Below are 18626 nucleotides of genomic sequence, written 5' to 3'. Positions count from 1 at the left end.
GGGGGGGGACTTCTGGTGGTAAGGTTTGGAGACTTGGCAGGGAGCCAGCTTCAAACCATATCAACCACCAAATCAGGAAACTATTTGTGTCAATATATTCTTTTTGGTTTAATGAAAACAAAACATTTGATTGATTGCACTAAATGAAAAATAAAAAATAGTAGCACATTTTTTGTTCTGATGTGATAGTCATTTAACATAGTCATACAAATTATATACTTACATATGGGATCTGCTGCTAAGGCTGGATCTGATGGTTCACTGGGAGGGCCAATTCCAGCAAGATTTTCAGCCATAACTCTGAACTGGTACTCAACACCCTCAATCAAACGAAGCACATTGTGCTGTAGACCTTTTACTGATGGTTTTGTTACCGGAGCCCTGTTGACACGTGCCCAGTAGACGCCTCCCACTTCTCTCTTCTCCAACCAATAGCCAGTTATTGGGCTGCCACCATTGTCCAAAGGAGGCTCCCAAGTCACCAGCATAGATGATCTGGTGCGATCTAAAACTTTTGGCTTTCCAGGAGGTCCAGGAAGGCCGTAGGGATCCTTAATAACAACTTTTTCTGAGAGGCATTCATCACTTATTCCATATTTGTTTACAGCTCGGGCTCTAAATTGATATTTTTCACCTGTTGCAAGATTCCATACCTGAAAAATAAGATTTAAATCAATACTTGGCTACTTTTGGAATAAACTTATTTGGAGATATGCAGTGATTTTCACTTCAAATTTTGTCTTGGAATCTCGTTCACATACCTCTGTTTATTACTACACAGCTACATATGATGTCCTAAGGATATTCTTATTTCATGTGCATAGGACAAAACATAAATAAAAATGTCATCATGTGTGTTTTTGCAGTTGGTAAAACTGAATAATGCTGGAAAATGGAAAGGAAGATATCTTCTAGCTCAGCTGAAGTTAAGTAGCAATAGCGAATAATTTCTTTTCCTTTGTCACATGAGGGATAACACAGATACATGGATGGCCAATATAAATACTGGTCATTCATCCAGTAATTCTGGTGTCCAAATGGAGCATGAGCACAGGTGTCTATGCAAGTAGCAGATTTCATTAGATATGTAATATTGTTATTTTTTATGCATACTAAAGTATGTAATAATGATATTTTATAAATTACCCCAAATCTTCTCTCAACAACGCCTGTAGAGACTTCTTCCCACTCAGATTTCTTCTTACTGGCATCACGTTTCTCAATAATGTAATGGGTAATTTCACTACCACCATTATCAAGAGGTGCATCCCATGTTAAATAGCATGATTCTGCTTTAATATCAGAAACAGTAAGATTTCTTGGTGGAGAAGGACGATCTGTATGAAAGCAATAGAACATAGAACTACATTAAGAAAAAGGCAAAAGCATTTTATTAGCAGCATTTTATTAAAATGTTGCATCCTTACCATACACTTCGACGTGCACATTGCGAAATGCAGTGCCAAGACGATTGGAAGCTCTCACAGTGTAAGTGCCTTTATCATTCCTCACTGTTGCAGGCAGGATAAGTTCAGTTTTTGCTGCACTTCTAGATACTTCTTCCTTGGTTATCTTAAGTGCATCAGATGTTTGGTCAATTAAAACTTCATTCTTGTCCCATTCGATCTTTGGCATTGGCAGACCTGTCACATCAGCAGGAATATTAACTGGTTCTCCTGCTTTGACTTTGATAGTATCTCCTCTCACAGCCAAGCGCAATGTAACAGTTGGAGGTACTGAAAACAAGAAGAAAAATGACAGAGTGAAGATGAAACGGAAATTGCCTTGAAGTGTTCTGAAGATATTTATATGGATTTCTTTAAAGCAGATATACCTTCATCATCTTGTATGACTACGTTGAGGGGCAATGATGGTTCACTTTCTCCAATTTCATTAACAGCTTTGACACGGAATTCATACATATGAAGTTCATCAAGTTTGTCAACGAGAAGAGATGTTTTTGGACAGAGCCTTGCATTAACTCTTTCATAATCTTTTGAATCATGTCTCCTCTTCTCAACAATATACCCTAAGATGGGACTGCCACCATCACTACGCGGAGGCTTCCAATCAAGTGTAATGGTTGATTTTGTTCGCTCTGTGTACATGAACCTCTCAGGTGCCGTTGGAGGGCCTATTAACACAGACAAATTATAATGAAAAAAAATTAGAGAATTTTAAATTGTAAAAATGCAGTAGCTCTAGGATTTTAAAACCATAACTTTTGTATGCAAAGAATCTGAGTATATTATAGATATAGATAGTATATTATAGATAGTATAAAGTCTCTCATGTATGTGGAGAAAAAGGTAATAAGTAGTGTCTCCATAGGCACCATACATAAAGAACCATAGTAGTTTCACAGAAGTGATTTAGACATCTGACTAAAGTAATTGATCTAAGGCAGATGCCTATCCATGTAATTGAAAAGTAAATACAATTTCTGTATAGAAAGCAATTCACACAACAATATTGGTTTATTAACTTTTTTTTTTTTTTAAATCTCATAAAGTTAGTCATCTTACCTAATGGGTCAACTGCAAGAATGGGCCCTATTTCAACAGGTGGACCGGTACCAAATTTGTTCTTGGCACTAACACGGAATTTATATTCCTGCCCTTCAAGTAGACCTGTAATATCACATTTAGATCTTTCTGTGTCTACAGCTAGTCTCCATGTATGCATTTTGGCATCCTTCCGTTCAACAATGAAGCCTATGATATCACTGCCACCATCATCTTCAGGATCAGACCAGTTAAGCAAACACATCTTTCTGTTTGTGACCACTGGCTTTAGGTCAAGGACTGGTCCAGGAACGTCTGAAAAACAAAATCAAACAAATACGGCAAAGCCCATACTAACCAAAAGAAATGCTTAGTTGATTTGAGAAAATATTTTTCTTACCAAATACTTCTACTCTGGTTCCTGCAGATTTCGAACCACTGCTATTGGTAGCAGTAATTACATATCTTCCATGGTCTTTTCTCAATGCATTCTTAATGGTTAACTCAGATTTTGTGCCAACATTTTCAATAACAACTCGATCTTTGTCTAGTTCACCATCCTCCACAGTCCAAGCAATGGTGGGAGTAGGACGTCCTGTCACAATAGCAGGAATTTTAATAGTTTGCCCAGCCATGATCTGAATGCCTGCTTTGACAGAAACATCTAGCTCAACAGTGGGAGGCTCTGCAGAAGAGAGAGAAACACATCATTAGCTGAAGGGAGGGATTCAAACCCACCTATTAAGCAGCTGGACATTTCTTGAAAGCAATGCAATTGCAATACCTTTAGGTTCTGCAACTGTTGTGGGTTCAGTTTCACCAGGTGGTCCTTCACCAGCTGCATTGAGAGCCGTAACACGGAGTTTATAATCTGCACCTTCTCTGACTTCTGTAACAGTGTACTGTCGAACCTTAATGGGTTTCTCTGTACAACGTGACCACTCCTTTACTCCCATCAGTTGTTTGTACACATGGTAACCAGTGATATCTCCACCACCATTATACACAGGAGGTTCCCATTCTAGCTCAATAGAAGTTGCACTTGTATCAGCAACCCTTGGAATTGGTGGACCAGGTGGCACTACAAATAAATAAGTGTAAATCGCAGTTAAAGGCTATGAATACTATTTTGTCACCTGTATGCTGTTAGTTTCTGCTAAGATACTTACTTATTGGGTCCTGTGCAGTTTTTGGATCTGATGGTGGACTAAATTTACCAGGGCCAGCTGCATTTTCAGCACATACTCTAAAGATATAAGTTAAACCTTCCAGTAGTCCTTCAACTTTTACTTCCAGAGCATTCACAAGGCTTCTGTTGACCCGAGCCCAATGAGTACTATTAATTTCACGTTTTTCAATCCAATATCCTATGATAGGGCTGCCATTATCTTTTGGTTCATTCCACTTAACCAGCATACTGTTGCTGGTAACATCTTCCACATCAGGCTTATTAGGTGCATCTGGTGGAGCTGAAAAAAAATAATTGTTGTTTTGTCATCATTGCTGTCTATTCAGAGTTTACTCAAAGCTAAGAGAGAACTAAGATATAAGAAATTACTAATTTTAAGTAATTAATAGTTTTTCTGCTCTTTTTCTTAGAAACTTTGAATCCTAACAGCAATCAGTAATCAAACTGCAGTAGTTCTCTCTTTTGGTAAGAATACTCATCTATTAAACATAGAGAATGCCACTATTCAGAAGGTAAGTGTTTTAAGTGTAAAGTTTTATGACAGTGATCATCATTCTTTAACATTTTCAATAGTTCTCTTTATTTCAATGTGCAATAAATATCACATTACTCAAATTTTTTCTGGGAAACATTCACCCAGATGAAGCTGAGTATTGTAAGAGTCTGTAGTTTTACACTGTTTTTCTGAAAAAGTTATATTTCAAAATTAAAACTTACAGAAAGGATCTTTAGCTGTCATTGGTTTTGAAACACATGGTGGCCCTGCTCCAACTCTATTTTCAGCAAATACACGGAAGAGATATTCTTTTCCTTCAATCAGTTTTGTAACATGGAATTTGCAATGCCTGAGTGTTGAACTGACAGTGACCCAGCCCATTTCAGCTTTTGTATTGTCTTTCTTTTCCAGTACATAGTTTAGGATTTCACTTCCGCCATCATCAAGAGGAGGCTCCCACTTGCAGATGACAGAATTTTTCCTGATATCTTCAAATACAAAGTTGACTGGAGGCCCAGGTATATCTGTCAGTAAACCGAGAAAAATGATCAGTACTTATCATTTGCACTTCTTACCCAATACTCTGAACAACTAGGTGTTTTAAGAACATTCTTTACGCACCTAACACATTGACTTCACATGAGGCTTTTGCAACACCATGATCATTTTCTACTTTAATTGTAAATGTGCCATGGTCAGCTCTGATGGAGTCACGAATTGATAGTACAGACTCCCCTTCTTTATGGTTGTCAACGCTCAAACGTTCTGGCAGTGACAGCTGGAAAGGTTTCTCTTCTACAGCTTCACCCTTCTTCTTTGGTGTTGTTATTCTCTTTTTGATATCCTCTGGTCTGACAATTTCATCATTCCTCAGCCAAGTGATAGATGGGTAAGGTGACCCTGAAATATGTGCCTCAAGTATGATCTCATCACCTCTTTTCACTTCAAGGCCAGACTGTAGGTTTGCAGCAAGGAAGACTTTTGGAGCCTCTGTAATAACAGAGAATGATAAATAGAGTATAGAATCTTCCAATATGTTTGAGGATGCATGGCAATTAATACAAACAATCAAATTATTTTTTCATACCAATAGGATCCACAGCTTTAACGAAAGGAGTAATCCGAGAAGGTTCACTGATGCCAGCAGCATTCTCAGCACGAACACGAAACTGATATTCCTTTCCTTCCTCGAGGCCTTTCACTGGATAAGTTAGTAAGGGTACCAGATAGTCATTGCATCTCTCCCACCTCTCTTTGCCCTTTGCGAGTTTTTCTATTATATAGCCCATAATTTTGCTTCCACCATCAAACAGGGGTGGTTTCCATGTAAGTGTTACTGATTTTGATGTTGGATTATGGACCTCAAGGTCAACAGGTGGATCTGGAGGCTCTGTAGAAGAGTAGATCAAAAGAAGGGTCATATAAGAAAGGGAAAGGACGAAGATATTAGTTAAAATTCAATTTGCTAGATTATTTAATAGTAAGACAAACTTACGTTTTGGGTCTTCTGCAATGATTGGGTTTCTTAGTTCAAGATAATCACCTCCTCCAATCTTATTGACAGCTTTAACACGGAAGTAATATTCACAGTTTGGGATAAGGTCTTTAACTTGCCATGAAAGCTTATTTTCACCAGACATGACTGGGATATATGTTCTACGACCTGCTTCTCTGCGTTCTAGGACGTAATGCAAAATAGGAGTACCACCATCGAAGTCTGGAGGTTCCCAGGATACTTTGCAAGAATTCTTAGTTACTTCGCTTGCCTTGATGTCTTTACACTGCCCAGGTGGACCTGTTTTAAATAAGAATAAAAAATTAGTTATCTAAATAGATGGGAAACTGTATTCATATAAATATGAAATCATGTCTTTGCTTTGCAGAAAGCAGACCAAGGCCACAAATGTTGACTACACACCATGTATATGAATTTGTTCCCAACAAGAGTCAGAATTCTTAAAATATTTTTATATTTATACTATAATTATTCAAAATAATTGGGCTTTGAGCAGCCACTGAATAGTTAGAGCAACTTGCGGTAATGTTTTTTCATGGGATTTCGTAACATTAATGTCTGTATGACAATCTACATGTGTCTGAATTGAAGTGATTTGTCCACCTGGCAGAAAGAAATATCTTTCTAGTCCTTTCTTCTGTCAGCTGCAGGGCCCAAATGAAGATAAGAATACTTCTTGGAAGGGAAGAATCTAGTTACCTATGACTTTGACATTGACTGAGCCAGTCGTTGATGCCAGCTTATTCTCCAGTGTGATAGTATAAACACCAGCATCAGCATGAACACTGTCTACGACTTCGAGCAATGCAGAGGTGTAGTCACTCTTCATTGATGTTCTGTCACCAGCTTTCAACTCTTTGCCATCTTTGTGCCATGTTATAGTTGGGGATGGAACAGCTCTGAAGGGTATAGGGATACTTAATTTCTGTCCTTTAACAACAACAATGTCACGAGTTTGTAGATCAATGGTTGGATTGCCTGTAAAAGTAAGTATAATATTACTAGAAAGTTGCCAAACACCATTTTTTTCATTATGCAGATCTGAAAAAAAAAAGGAATCTATTCTTACAGTCTGGGTCTTTGGCAACAACTTTTTCTGAGATGTCTGATGGCTCACTAGCTCCAACAGCATTGACAGCTCTGACTCTTAGCACATATTCCTTGTCTGGAACCACACCTTCCTCCACTTTACATTTTAGATCTTTTATTGGACGAGAATTGATTCGCATCCATTTTTCTGTTCCTGCTTCACACATCTCAACATTATACCCAATAATAGGACTTCCACCATTCTTCTCAGGAGGTTTCCATGCAATGCAAATGTGATTTCGGCCTGCATCTGTGACATGTAAATCTTGAGGAGGTGAAGGAGGGCCTGCAGAAATGGAAAAGTTATTGTGCCATTTTTCTCTCAGAATATCTGTTCCACACAGTACACTGCTTCTATAATCCATACACTGTATATTTTACTACTACTTACTTGTTGGATCTTCAATATGAATGAGGTCAGTTGGTTCACTGGGATGACCACAACCAGCTTCATTTTCTGCACGAACCTGGAACTGTACATCTGTACCTTCAATGACATCTGTCACTCTGAAATTGCAATCTGGACCAGCTGTCTTGCCAGCTTTTACCCAGCGTGTGGCCAGTTTTTCTTTCTTTTCAATAACATATCTGAATAAATTGGGGAAAATACTATCAGGCACTTGAAATAAGGAACACTTCAGAGTTCTTGTTCAATAAAATAGATAAAAAGAGATTAGAAGAGCTTGTACAGTGAACAGCAAAGAGAGTCATGAGTAATAGATTCAATGAACTTTTCTTCACACATTAGTCACTTAGTCCTAGTAGGTCTCAGCCCCTATTAGGGCTGACATCACTGACAAAGCCAGGTCTGAAAGCCAATACCTGAACTGTGTTCTGTGTTTTAGAACTGAATTAAACTCTGTTTTCAGATTTGAGAGAGCTACAGAGGCAAAAGAACCTCCAAGCTATACTTTTATCTTTCCTAGTTTGGATCTCAGTGGTTAGTCCATTGAGAGTATTTGTAGATATTATTACTCAGCTGTCAAAATTCTGCTTAGGATAGGCTATAGCAAAGTAATGCAAATTAAGTAAATTACGTTGCTTCAGGCAGATCTCTGAACTCGTCTGTTCCTTTAACTTGAGCTTACTGTGATTGGGAAGGAGAGGAAAAATCAAAATGTAAAGAGGAAAAATCCAACTGGCATTCAAGGTGAATTTCAGAGTACAGATACTTTAGAAACCAAATTAAAAGACAAGTTAGAAACAACCTAGAAGATTTAAACAGTCTGTTTGAGAATTGTTATAAAGAAGAGAATGAACAGAAAAGAGGTGAGGCTTCATTTTAGCTGAGTGTATATAGTCTGAAGGAGAAACTAAGCAGAAGGAAAATGCAACAATATTACTTGATAGATGAGTCTAAGTGGCTACATAGATAAGTCTAAGGATGTTGACACATATTCCTTGTCCATGCATATTAGGTATTTTATTTGCATGATTTCCACATTTTAAAATCAAAACCTTAACTGCTTTGACCATATGGCTTCTCTTACATCCATCTATCTCTTTTTCATATAAAATTTGTCCACTTAAAATTTAAACATTTTGAGAGAAATGTCTTAATTCATTAAAAGATTTTCATCTATAGGAACCTATACAAACTTAAAATGACCTTACCTTTGAATCGGTCTGCCACCATCATTCTTAGGTGGTTCCCACTTCAAGTCAACATGATCTTTTTTCACTTCAGCTATTGTAAGGGCATATGGAGGCCCTGGGGTTGCTAAAACAGAAAAAAGGCACACATTAGAAGACTAGGAATTCATTATGCATGAGCTACTGATCACTCAGTAAGCAAATCAAAACTTACTGAAAGTATCTTTAGCAAGCACTGAGTCTTCAATTTCACAGTAGTCACTCTGTCCAATGGCATTTTCAGCAGCCACACGGAACACATACAATGAGCCTTCAGTCAGCGGGCTCACTGTGTACTTGGTATCTTTCACTGTTGTATCAACTGTCTGCCAACCTTTTCGCCTTACATCTCTTTTTTCAACAATGTAGTTGGTAATTGGGGAACCCCCGTCTTTTTCTGGTACTGTCCATTTAAGATCTGCTGTGTTTTTAGTAATATTAATAACTTCAAGCCAGCGAGGTGGTGAAGGAGGATCTGCAAAATAGAAAAAGAAGGTAAACCAGATCATCGTAATTCCCTCGAAAGATCTTGGAGGTCGGGGAATACACCTAAAGTTTTAAAGCTTTGTATTTTCTGAGCTGAAGCAAGGCAAATTTTATATTTCATAAGCTTTCCAATAGTTTGGTGCCTCCGGAAACAGGCAGACATGGGGCTTTTTTAATGGTAGAAACAGTCTATTTGCAGCAAGAGCACATTCTGAAACAGTACTCACAGAGTCTCTCCTTGCACAGCACGGGGTCACTGGGTTCACTGGGCTCACTCTCGCCAGCCTTGTTCACAGCTCTTACACGGAATGAATATTCTTGTTTCTCCATAAGATCTTTGAGGAAGTGTTCAGTTGTGGGAACTCCTTCAGCCACTCTCACCCACTCATCTGTTCCAGTCTTTAACAGCTCAATGACGTAAGATTCAATCTTTGCCCCTCCATCATGTTCTGGCTTTGTCCAGTTCAGGGTCAATGATGTCTTGCCAATATCTTTCACAGTGGGCTTTCCAGGAGGCCATGGTGGATCTAGACAAGAGTTCAATATTAATTATGTGATTGAAAACAGTTTTTGTTGTTGTTGCTAAATTAAACTATTAAAAATGTGTTTATTATACCAATTGGATCTTTCACTAAGATTGGCTCTGTTTCCTTGCTTGGTTTTCCAGGTCCTGCAAGATTCTCTGCCAAGACACGGAACTTATATTTCTTCTTGTTTGTAAGACCTTTAACTCTGAAAATAAAAATTGTTTGATTAAACCAAAGTTAGATATTAATTAATGTTTAAAACATTATTCTCTCTATTCTTCATATCACAGTTTACTTGGAAAATCTGAAAATACCTAAATTACTGCTAATGATGTTTTATGAAATGTTGAACATTTGAGCTAGGCATATTGTCAAGAGTAAAACAGAGAATCATGGGACAGAAATGAGTGTTATAAGAACATCTTGCGTTTTTGCATGTTCTATATTTTTTTAGTTAATAAGAGTACCAGCAGAAAAAACCCAAATTTTTTTGTTTGATACTTGAGATGGCTATATCTGCTATTTTAGAATATCTTATGAATAATCACATAGCACAGAAATTATTAAGCATAGCATTTAAAAAAATAAAATACTTGATTAACTCTGCTGTAAAGACATGTTTCTTTAAAACTAATTATGAAAAAAGTATGCCACCAGATGGTAGCTAAATCATAACTTATGGAAGTTAGGAAAAAAAGAGAAAGAACAATGTAAAACTTATTTAAAAGACTACTGTTTCTGTCTCTGTGACATATTTCAGCTTAAATTGACTGTAGTCTTACTTGAATGTTGTATCTTTCACTGGCATTTTATTGCATTTTATCCATTTATCCTGCTCAGGATCATATCTTTCAACCCAGTAGCCAGTTATGGGGCTGCCACCATCTTCATCTGGTTCATTCCATGTTAAAGTGACTGAATCTTTAGTGACCTCTGTAGGCTTGAGACCTGTTGGAGGGCCTGGTGGATCTGTATAAATTAATTAATGAAAAACAAAAACAAAACAAAAAACCAAAACCATCAGATGTGGGCTTTTTTCTCCTTATTAAAATATTGTGAAAATTTAACATTAATTTAATTAACTAACCAAATGAATATTTGGCAATGATGGGGTTACACTGTGCTGGCTCCCCAATACCATACATGTTCTCAGCACTGACTCGGAACACATATTCTTTATGAGGAGTTAAGTTGGTAGCTCTGAATTTTGTATCCTTAATAGTTGATGACAACTTGTCCCATATTTCACTGTCTGTAGCTCTCTTCTCAAGGACATAGTTGGTAATTTTAGAACCCCCATCATCTCGTGGAGGATTCCATGTTAGAAGGCAGGATTCGTTTGTGATTTCTGTTACATCAAATGCAGCTGGTGGACCAGGTTTATCTGTAGAGGATAAGATGTGAAAGTTAATCTTCTGTTTGCATACTTCAGTACATTTCTAATTATTTATATAAACAACATAGAATACATGCATACCGAGGACATTAACTTCAACAACAGCAGTAGCACGTCCACTGGAATTTACAGCTTCTATAATATAGGTTCCACTGTCACTCCTTTTGCTGTCTGTAATGGTCACTGTGGATTGATTAGGCTGGCTTTCAATGGTGATTCTGTTGTCAGGTCTCAAAATTTTGTCAGCCTTGGTCCAAGTAATCCGGGGCTCAGGTTTTCCAGTTACTTTAGCTGGTAGCTCAATTTTAGTTCCAGCTTTCACAGTAAGTCCAGCAAGAAGCTTCACATCTAAGAAAATTTCTGGAGCCTCTGATTTAGGAGAGAATAAAAATGTTTATATAGAAACAGTATTTCAGAGACTGGTAAAAAGAAAGCAGCTATTGTAATTCAGCAGTTGAAGTAATTACCTTTTGCATCAATGGCCTGAATATCATCAGTTGGCTTGCTTGGCCTGCTAGCTCCTATTCTGTTCAGAGCCTTAACCCGATATGCATACCACTCTCCTTCCAGGAGCTTTGTTACTTCCATTCTGTTAAAAAAAAAAATAAATCAGATATTTAAAGCAATGATGATGGCATAGTTAGTTGAAAATATGTATCTACTGATGTCAATTTACTTACTTCGTTTCAATAACAGGCTCCCCACATATCTCCCACTTGTCTGTGCCACGTTGGGATTTTTCTACCAGATAACCCTTAATGCGGGCACCGCCATCATATTTTGGAGGCTCCCAGGTCAGGAAGATTCCTTTTGATGTTGGATTTCTCCATTTAACATTTTCCGGTGGGTCAGGCACCGCTATTAAAAATTAAAACATATTTTGTTTTTACATCTTATTTTGAAGAAAATCAGTAAGATTTCAGAAACAGAAAATTAGCAGCAATATGCTCACTTGCTGGTGTTGACATATTTACAGGTTCATCAATATATGCAGGTTCTCCAGGGCCACATTTATTGCATGCAGAAACTCTAAATAAATATTCTTTTCCTTGGACGAGGTCAGGTACAGTGAACTCATGGTCAACAATATGATCCATAACCTGAAGACCAGAAAGGTTCCAATGTGTTTTTAAAATTTATTTCCGAAGAGTGATTACCAATATAAGACACAAAACTCAGTAGCACATGTGGAAATAATATAGCAATAGAAATTCAAATGAGAGAGAATGAACTTACTTTGCTCCATGTTTTCCGGCTTACTTCACGTTTTTCAATTACATAGCCAGTAACTGGACTTCCACCATCATCTTCTGGAGGTTCCCATGACAACTGTACTGTAGTCTTGAGTACTTCTAAAACTTGAAGTTCTTTTGGTGCACTTGGAGGAGCTAGAAGCCATAGAAATTGCATTAATTATTTTGTAATTGGTGTTTGATAGATGATCACTATGTAATATATCTGCCAGAAGACTTAGTCTTGTTAGTCATTCTTCCTTAAACAGTAAAACCAGAATGTTGAAAACCAGAAAAGACTTTTTTTGAGGATGGGTTTCTAGTTTTTAGTTATATTTTAATGTACTTGGTTTATTGGACATTGTGAAATTTCATATTGTTAACCTAATTAGATTTTAGCATGAAAAATATGGAATATTATTGCTAGAATATATACATGTCCACTTACCAATGACATTAACATTAATTTCTCCTGAAACAGATGACACAGGGTTTTCTAATGCTAAGTAATAAATTCCCTTGTCTGGACGTTCACTCGGAGTAATTACAAGTTCTGCAAAGGAGGCAGTGGTCTTCATTTTTACACGATCACCCTCTTCTAAGACTTGATCACCAAAAGACCAGGTGGCAGTTGGAACAGGATAGCCAGTGATAGGAACACGGATCTTGATTGGCTCTGGAACAATAACTTCCAGCCCATCTTTAAATGCACTTAGGTCCATTGTAGGTTCAACTGGAAAAAGTGGAAAATGGATTCTATGAAATATTTTCTGTTGTTATGAATATGGGTAATGATAACTGTGTTGAGAGGTTGATTCTGATTGTATCTCAGCTTTCAGGGTGGAGCTGCCTAGACCTAGCTTTGGCTTATCACTGCCTACCTGTCCTGACTAAAAGCCTTTTTTTTTTTTTTTTTTTTTAGAAATATGTGAGATGATAACGGAGATTAGCATTACCAAATAGGATATCTAATTTCCCTTTAATATAAGAACTATGTATTGTTTAATTTTTTTTTTCCCCAGAGGTCTTCTATGCCTTTCTCTCTGTTATCTCCCATCTTCCACAAAGCTTGGTCAGGAGACGAAAGGTCATGCCTTCCTCCTCAGGCAACCTAATAGGCCTCTACCTAATAGTACAGATAATTATCTGAAGAATTCATAATGAAGAAGAAATGGCTCATAAGCTCGAATGTCTAAGGTGTGACAGTTATCTGGTGAGAAATCATCACATATTACCCACAAGATACTCTTTAATAATGTGCCTTATCTGATTAATTGTCTTTAACAACTAGCATATGGCTTACCAAAAGTATCATCTGCAGTTAACGGTCCAATAGCCTCTGCTGGGTCAGACACACCAGCTGCATTTTCTGCTGAGACTCTGTAGTAATAACTGGATCCTTGTTTCAATCCAGTTACCTAAAAAGCACAAATAATACTTTACTAACTCATATTAGAGATGATTTATACATTTTAAGTGTTGATGAAAAGGACGTCATACCTTAAAAGTAAGAGCAGGTACTAGTTTTGGGTTACAACGAATCCACTTGTCCGTTCCTTCTTCTTGCCTTTCAACAATATAGCCCAAGATTGGACTTCCTCCATCTTCAAGAGGAGGTTCCCATGTGAGCTGAACTGATGACTTAGTTTGATCTGAATGCTCAAGGTTAATGGGAGGACTTGGTCTCTCTGAAAAAAAATTGCAACAAATACTTTTTTGCCACTGACAAAGAAGTATTGTTCTGCAAATTAGCTATTTGTATCTTACAGTAATGTTTCTAAAGCCTTTGCATAGTTTTTTCTCAACCAAAATTCTAAACTGAGTTGGATCCTAACTTCAGAGCAAAAATATTTAGAGTTCTTACTGAACCAAATGGTAACAAGGTACTTCTGATATGTTTGGAGGACAAAAATAGCCAAAAATCTAACTGCACACAGTATTTGCAGCACACACATTTCTCAACTGAACTTTTGTGCGCTCATGGCATAAACATCCAAAATGTCCCTGTCTCATAATGCAATCACAATCATGCATACTTTGCATACTTACCAATTGGGTCCATAATTTTTACTGCACGTGTAGCAGGACTTGGTTTGCCAACTCCAACCATGTTTTGAGCTCTTACTCTGAAGAAATATTCTTCATTTTCCACAACATCAGTCAGGAGAGCTGACAATTCATCAGCTCCTGTGGTCATAGTTGGCTCCCATCTGATGGAACCTTTGTTACGCAGTTCAATAACGTAGCCAGTTATTGGAGATCCTCCATCATACTCAGGTGGTTCCCAGCTAAGTGTGGCTCCAAACCTGTTCACATCACTAACTTCTACGTTTTGAGGAGGACCAGGAACATCTGCATTTTATTTTAGGGAGAAAAAAAAAAACTAAAGTATGTGGGTTTTATCTATTGTTAGAGTTTATACTGCTTTTCTTACACTGCTGTCCAACACTGATTTTTTGATAACTTCTACTCACCAAATTTGCTCTTAGCTTCCACAGGTGTGTCTGTTTCCACTGGCTCACCAGTACCCACTCTGTTGCGTGCACTAACACGGAAGAGGTACTCAACTCCTCCTTTTTGAAGTCCAGTAACAGTGTATTCACAATTTTCAGCACGATCTGTGACCGTAATCCAGGTTTTACGCTTAATATCACGTCTTTCAACAACATAGCCTATGATTTTACTTCCACCATCACTTTCTGGTTCTTGCCAGGCGAGACCAACTTCACCATCATAAGTTTCAGTGACTTCCAAGTTTCTAACTGGACCTGGAACATCTAATAAAGATATGACAATATTTCAGTATTTCAGGGCATTGCATCTTTTTTTTCCCCCCCTCTGGCTAGAGAAGAGGAGGCCAAGAGAAGACCTCTTTACAATCTACAGCTTCTCCCTAGGGGCAAGTAGAAGGTATGATTCTATGAAATAAATTTAACAGGGGTTTTAATAATAGAAGTACTTACCAATGACCTCTACACTGATGAATGCTTCTGCCTGCCCATGTTTGTTTCGAAGCACAACCTTGTACCTTCCCTTATCTGATTTCTTTGCTTCAAAAATTTTGAAGGTAGTGCAGTCAGTTGTTGTATCAACAGTTGTTGTGGGCAGACTTTCCCCTGCTTTTGACCATTCAGCTTCTGCTCTTGGGTAGGCATCGTATGGGACAGTCATAGTTAAAGGCTTCCCAACATCAACCACAAGATTTTGATCACCAGTCTTGATTTTAGGTGCAGCTAAGAAAGATCAATGTGACAAGTAAGCTATAAAGATGAATATGACTTGCATATATATATATATACGTATATATATATAAAAATCGTATGTTTGTGTAGTCAGCAAAGATGCTAACATAGAGAAGTAAAAGGAGCTGCTGTGTAAATTCTAGAGGAAATCCTTCTTATACTCGTTGGACAGCTCCACAGAAAGAAATTCAGCCGGTTGATATACTGTATTGTGTTCTCCTACAAAATCAGGATAGATCGAGTTGCTTTTTGAGCATTAATTTAATTATTTTATTGTTCAATCCTCTAAAGCAGACAAATTAGGAATTAAGTGTCTTATATGACTGAAATAAGTAGGTCAAATAATTTCCATGTTTTATTAGTGGTTTAATGAAAAGGTTCTGCCTTCTTTAAGCTCAAATCATGCTCTTTGGTATTGACATTGAAAAGTGACCTATATTTTCCTCAACAGTTGGACCAGCATGGTATAATAAAAAATATTTTTTGCTTTAATTATAATTCATATAGTTTAACAGACTTGCGCTTTTCTCAGGCTGATTGTGTATTCATTTTAGTTCAGCTCTTTAAAAGGACAAAAATCAATTCACTTAAACAGTTAATTCACTAAGATTTTATAAAAGAAACACAAAGCAAGCAACTTACCGGCTAATTCAAGCTTAGCTCTAGCTTCCTTATCTTTGGCGATAAATCTGTATTCCCCTTGGTCACGGGGCTTTATCTCGCAAACCTGCAGCCTGTGGACCTTCCCTTCACTCATCATCTGATGTTTGTCACCTTGGATGATAATCATGTTGTTTCTCAGCCACTTGACCTCCACACCATCTTTGTTCAATTCAGCCATGAAGATGACATCTGCACCAGGAACTTCATAAATATCTTGTGGTGGTCGGATAATCTCAACCGGGATTTCTGAAATAAATGGTAGTTAATTAGTGTTATTTGTTTATTGTTTCTACTATTATTAAACAAAGAAGAAATAAATCCTATTTGATTTTACAAATACCTTCAACAAAGAGTCTTGCTCTAGATCTCCTGTCATCCACTCCACAGGAATATTCACACTCATCATCTAGTCTACAGTCTTTTATGATTAATCGGTGCAGATTTCCATCCTTTTCAAACTGGTATCTTTATGGGGGAGAAAAATAAGTGGCATTTTAGCTTCCAAGCAACATAATAAAGCAAGTACGTTTAACACATTAACAAGCATAATAAAATGTACGTACTTTTTGCCTTCTTTGATTTCTCTTCCATTTCTGTACCATTTTACACTGACTTTCTCTTTGGAAAGCTGGCATGTAAAGACAGCATCATCAAATTCAGTGACAGTCTGGTCCTGAAGATGTTCAGTGAAGTCTGCTGGTGCTTCTGTGATGAGAAGCTCTGCAACAGATTTGTCTTGTCCAGCAGTAACAGTGTATTCACCTTCATCTATAAACCCACAGTCTTTAATGATCAACGAGTGTTTGAATTTATCAATTTTGTACAAAATGCGCCTGTCGAATGCGATCTCTTCGCCATTCTTTGTCCATTTGAGAGTTGCATTAAGGCGATTGACTTTGCACCAGAATGTGACAGTTTTCTTTTCCATAGTCTCAATGTCTTCAAGGGGTTCAACAATTTTGAGATCCTCCTCTGTTACGACAAAAAAGTGAACATTTTTACATCCTCATATGAAACTGAATGTTGATGAAACAATTTTAATACAGTGCAAGAGATTTACCTAATACTGTTAAGGCAGCAGAGCTTTTGACCTGTTCACCTCTCTGGTTTGACAGTGCAATGCTGTAGGTAGCTTGATCTTTCAGCTCTGCGTCTCTGATTCTGAGAGTGTAAACTAAACCCTTCTGAACAATAATGTACTTTGCACTATCAAATATTGCTTCATCATTTTTGTACCACTTCTCTTTGGCACCTTCTTTATTAACTTCACAGTGGAAGATAACTTCTTGGCACTCATTAACTTCTTGGTCCTTAAGGGGAGTTATAATTCTGAGTTTTTCTGAAATTGAGAAAACAGAAGAAATAGAACATCATATAGTATAAGGAGTGCAACAAAACATGCATCTACATATTGATAAATTAAAGCTTACCAATCACTCCTAAGTGTGCTGCAGCTTTAGCTTCACCAACCATGACGCTGTACATTCCTGTATCTCCTAGAATAGTGTCTTTAACCACAAGTGTCCTCTTCTTGCCATCTGAAATGATGTCGTACTTATCACCAGGCTCCAGGACTGTGTCACCTCTCAGCCACTGTACTTCAATGGCCTCTTTGGATACTGTACAGACAAATTCAGCTTTTTCTCCTTCAAGCACCTCAAGATTTTGTGGTCTGGTAAGAAATTCTGCTGCAAGTTCTGAAAGAAAACATTTTTGTAGATATATATAATTTTATTTTATTTTTACTTGTGAAGGGAGTAAACCAAATTGTGTATTTTTACTGTTTTTGAAATATTTTTAATTTTATTCTTTTTTTTTCCCAGAAAACAAGGCCACCAAAGTAACACTTACCGTGTACAGTAAGTTTTCCTGTTGTACTAGAGCTCGGGAGCTTGCAAGTATATTTGCCAGCATCTTCTGGATGAGCATTATGTATAAGAAGAATTCTCTTTCTACCATCAGAAATGTGTTCAAATCTACCACCATCAGGTACCTCTTCATCTCCTTTAAGCCAAGTAACTTCAGCATTAGGCCTTGAAACTTCACAGATCAATTTTACAGTGTCATTTTCGTTTACTTCAAGATCAGGAAGATTTTTTGTGAAAACAGCCTCCTCCTCTGCAAGAAGAATTTTGAAAGATGATTAAAGCTTGTCATAAAAAACCCTCACATTTTTTATTTTTCACATATTAGATTGTAAAACACTGTGTTTACCTATCACTGTAAGTAGGCCTGAAGTTCGAGCTGTTTTTGCTTCACAGGAATATTCAGCTTCATCATCAAAGACACATTTATTGACAACAAGAATGTGTTCTGCACCTTTGGAAATTATATCATACTTTTTGCCTTTTCTGATTTCCATGCCATCCTTAAACCACTTCACCTGTTTCAGAACAAATTAACATGGTTATTAATAATAACACACTCATCATAGATTTCAGTTGTATTTTCTTTTATAACTACGTAATAGAGTTGTCTCCATTAGTTGAAGGAATTACTGAGATTAAAAAGTATTATTATTGACCTTGACACCTGGACGAGAAATTTCACATTCAAACCGAGCAGATTGTTTTTCTTTAACCTCAAGGTCAGTTAGAGGTTTCAGGAACTCAACACGAATAGCTGTAAGAGAAAAGGAAATATTTAGCAGAGGA

The 18626-nt window shown here is 37.2% G+C and overlaps 1 protein-coding gene across 1 annotated transcript in view; it reads right to left on the bottom strand.

Moving 5' to 3' along the window:
• Positions 1-18626, bottom strand: part of TTN (titin) — a 237924-nt gene that overhangs the window by 70417 nt on the left and 148881 nt on the right. The window contains exons 182-221 of the mRNA XM_027637206.1: positions 18497-18594; positions 18187-18355; positions 17824-18090; positions 17403-17669; positions 17033-17311; positions 16536-16944; positions 16313-16437; positions 15952-16218; positions 15031-15300; positions 14542-14844; positions 14117-14419; positions 13568-13755; positions 13371-13485; positions 12516-12800; positions 12072-12223; positions 11788-11935; positions 11516-11693; positions 11303-11424; positions 10917-11204; positions 10527-10823; positions 10222-10408; positions 9529-9644; positions 9140-9439; positions 8602-8901; positions 8409-8514; positions 7186-7382; positions 6775-7080; positions 6405-6683; positions 5685-5984; positions 5277-5579; positions 4811-5179; positions 4411-4713; positions 3674-3973; positions 3289-3585; positions 2905-3189; positions 2526-2819; positions 1835-2134; positions 1428-1736; positions 1147-1337; positions 224-653 (exon numbers count right to left, since the gene is read on the bottom strand). Of these exons, the coding sequence (XP_027493007.1) occupies positions 224-653; positions 1147-1337; positions 1428-1736; positions 1835-2134; positions 2526-2819; positions 2905-3189; positions 3289-3585; positions 3674-3973; positions 4411-4713; positions 4811-5179; positions 5277-5579; positions 5685-5984; positions 6405-6683; positions 6775-7080; positions 7186-7382; positions 8409-8514; positions 8602-8901; positions 9140-9439; positions 9529-9644; positions 10222-10408; positions 10527-10823; positions 10917-11204; positions 11303-11424; positions 11516-11693; positions 11788-11935; positions 12072-12223; positions 12516-12800; positions 13371-13485; positions 13568-13755; positions 14117-14419; positions 14542-14844; positions 15031-15300; positions 15952-16218; positions 16313-16437; positions 16536-16944; positions 17033-17311; positions 17403-17669; positions 17824-18090; positions 18187-18355; positions 18497-18594 (10002 nt within the window). The remainder of the gene's footprint in view (positions 1-223; positions 654-1146; positions 1338-1427; positions 1737-1834; positions 2135-2525; positions 2820-2904; positions 3190-3288; positions 3586-3673; positions 3974-4410; positions 4714-4810; positions 5180-5276; positions 5580-5684; positions 5985-6404; positions 6684-6774; positions 7081-7185; positions 7383-8408; positions 8515-8601; positions 8902-9139; positions 9440-9528; positions 9645-10221; positions 10409-10526; positions 10824-10916; positions 11205-11302; positions 11425-11515; positions 11694-11787; positions 11936-12071; positions 12224-12515; positions 12801-13370; positions 13486-13567; positions 13756-14116; positions 14420-14541; positions 14845-15030; positions 15301-15951; positions 16219-16312; positions 16438-16535; positions 16945-17032; positions 17312-17402; positions 17670-17823; positions 18091-18186; positions 18356-18496; positions 18595-18626) is intronic.

This window comes from Corapipo altera, unplaced genomic scaffold, assembly GCF_003945725.1.
Source record: "Corapipo altera isolate COAL_440 unplaced genomic scaffold, ASM394572v1 45, whole genome shotgun sequence".
NCBI lineage: Eukaryota > Metazoa > Chordata > Aves > Passeriformes > Pipridae > Corapipo > Corapipo altera.
This window is presented reverse-complemented; position numbering and strand designations above follow the sequence as displayed.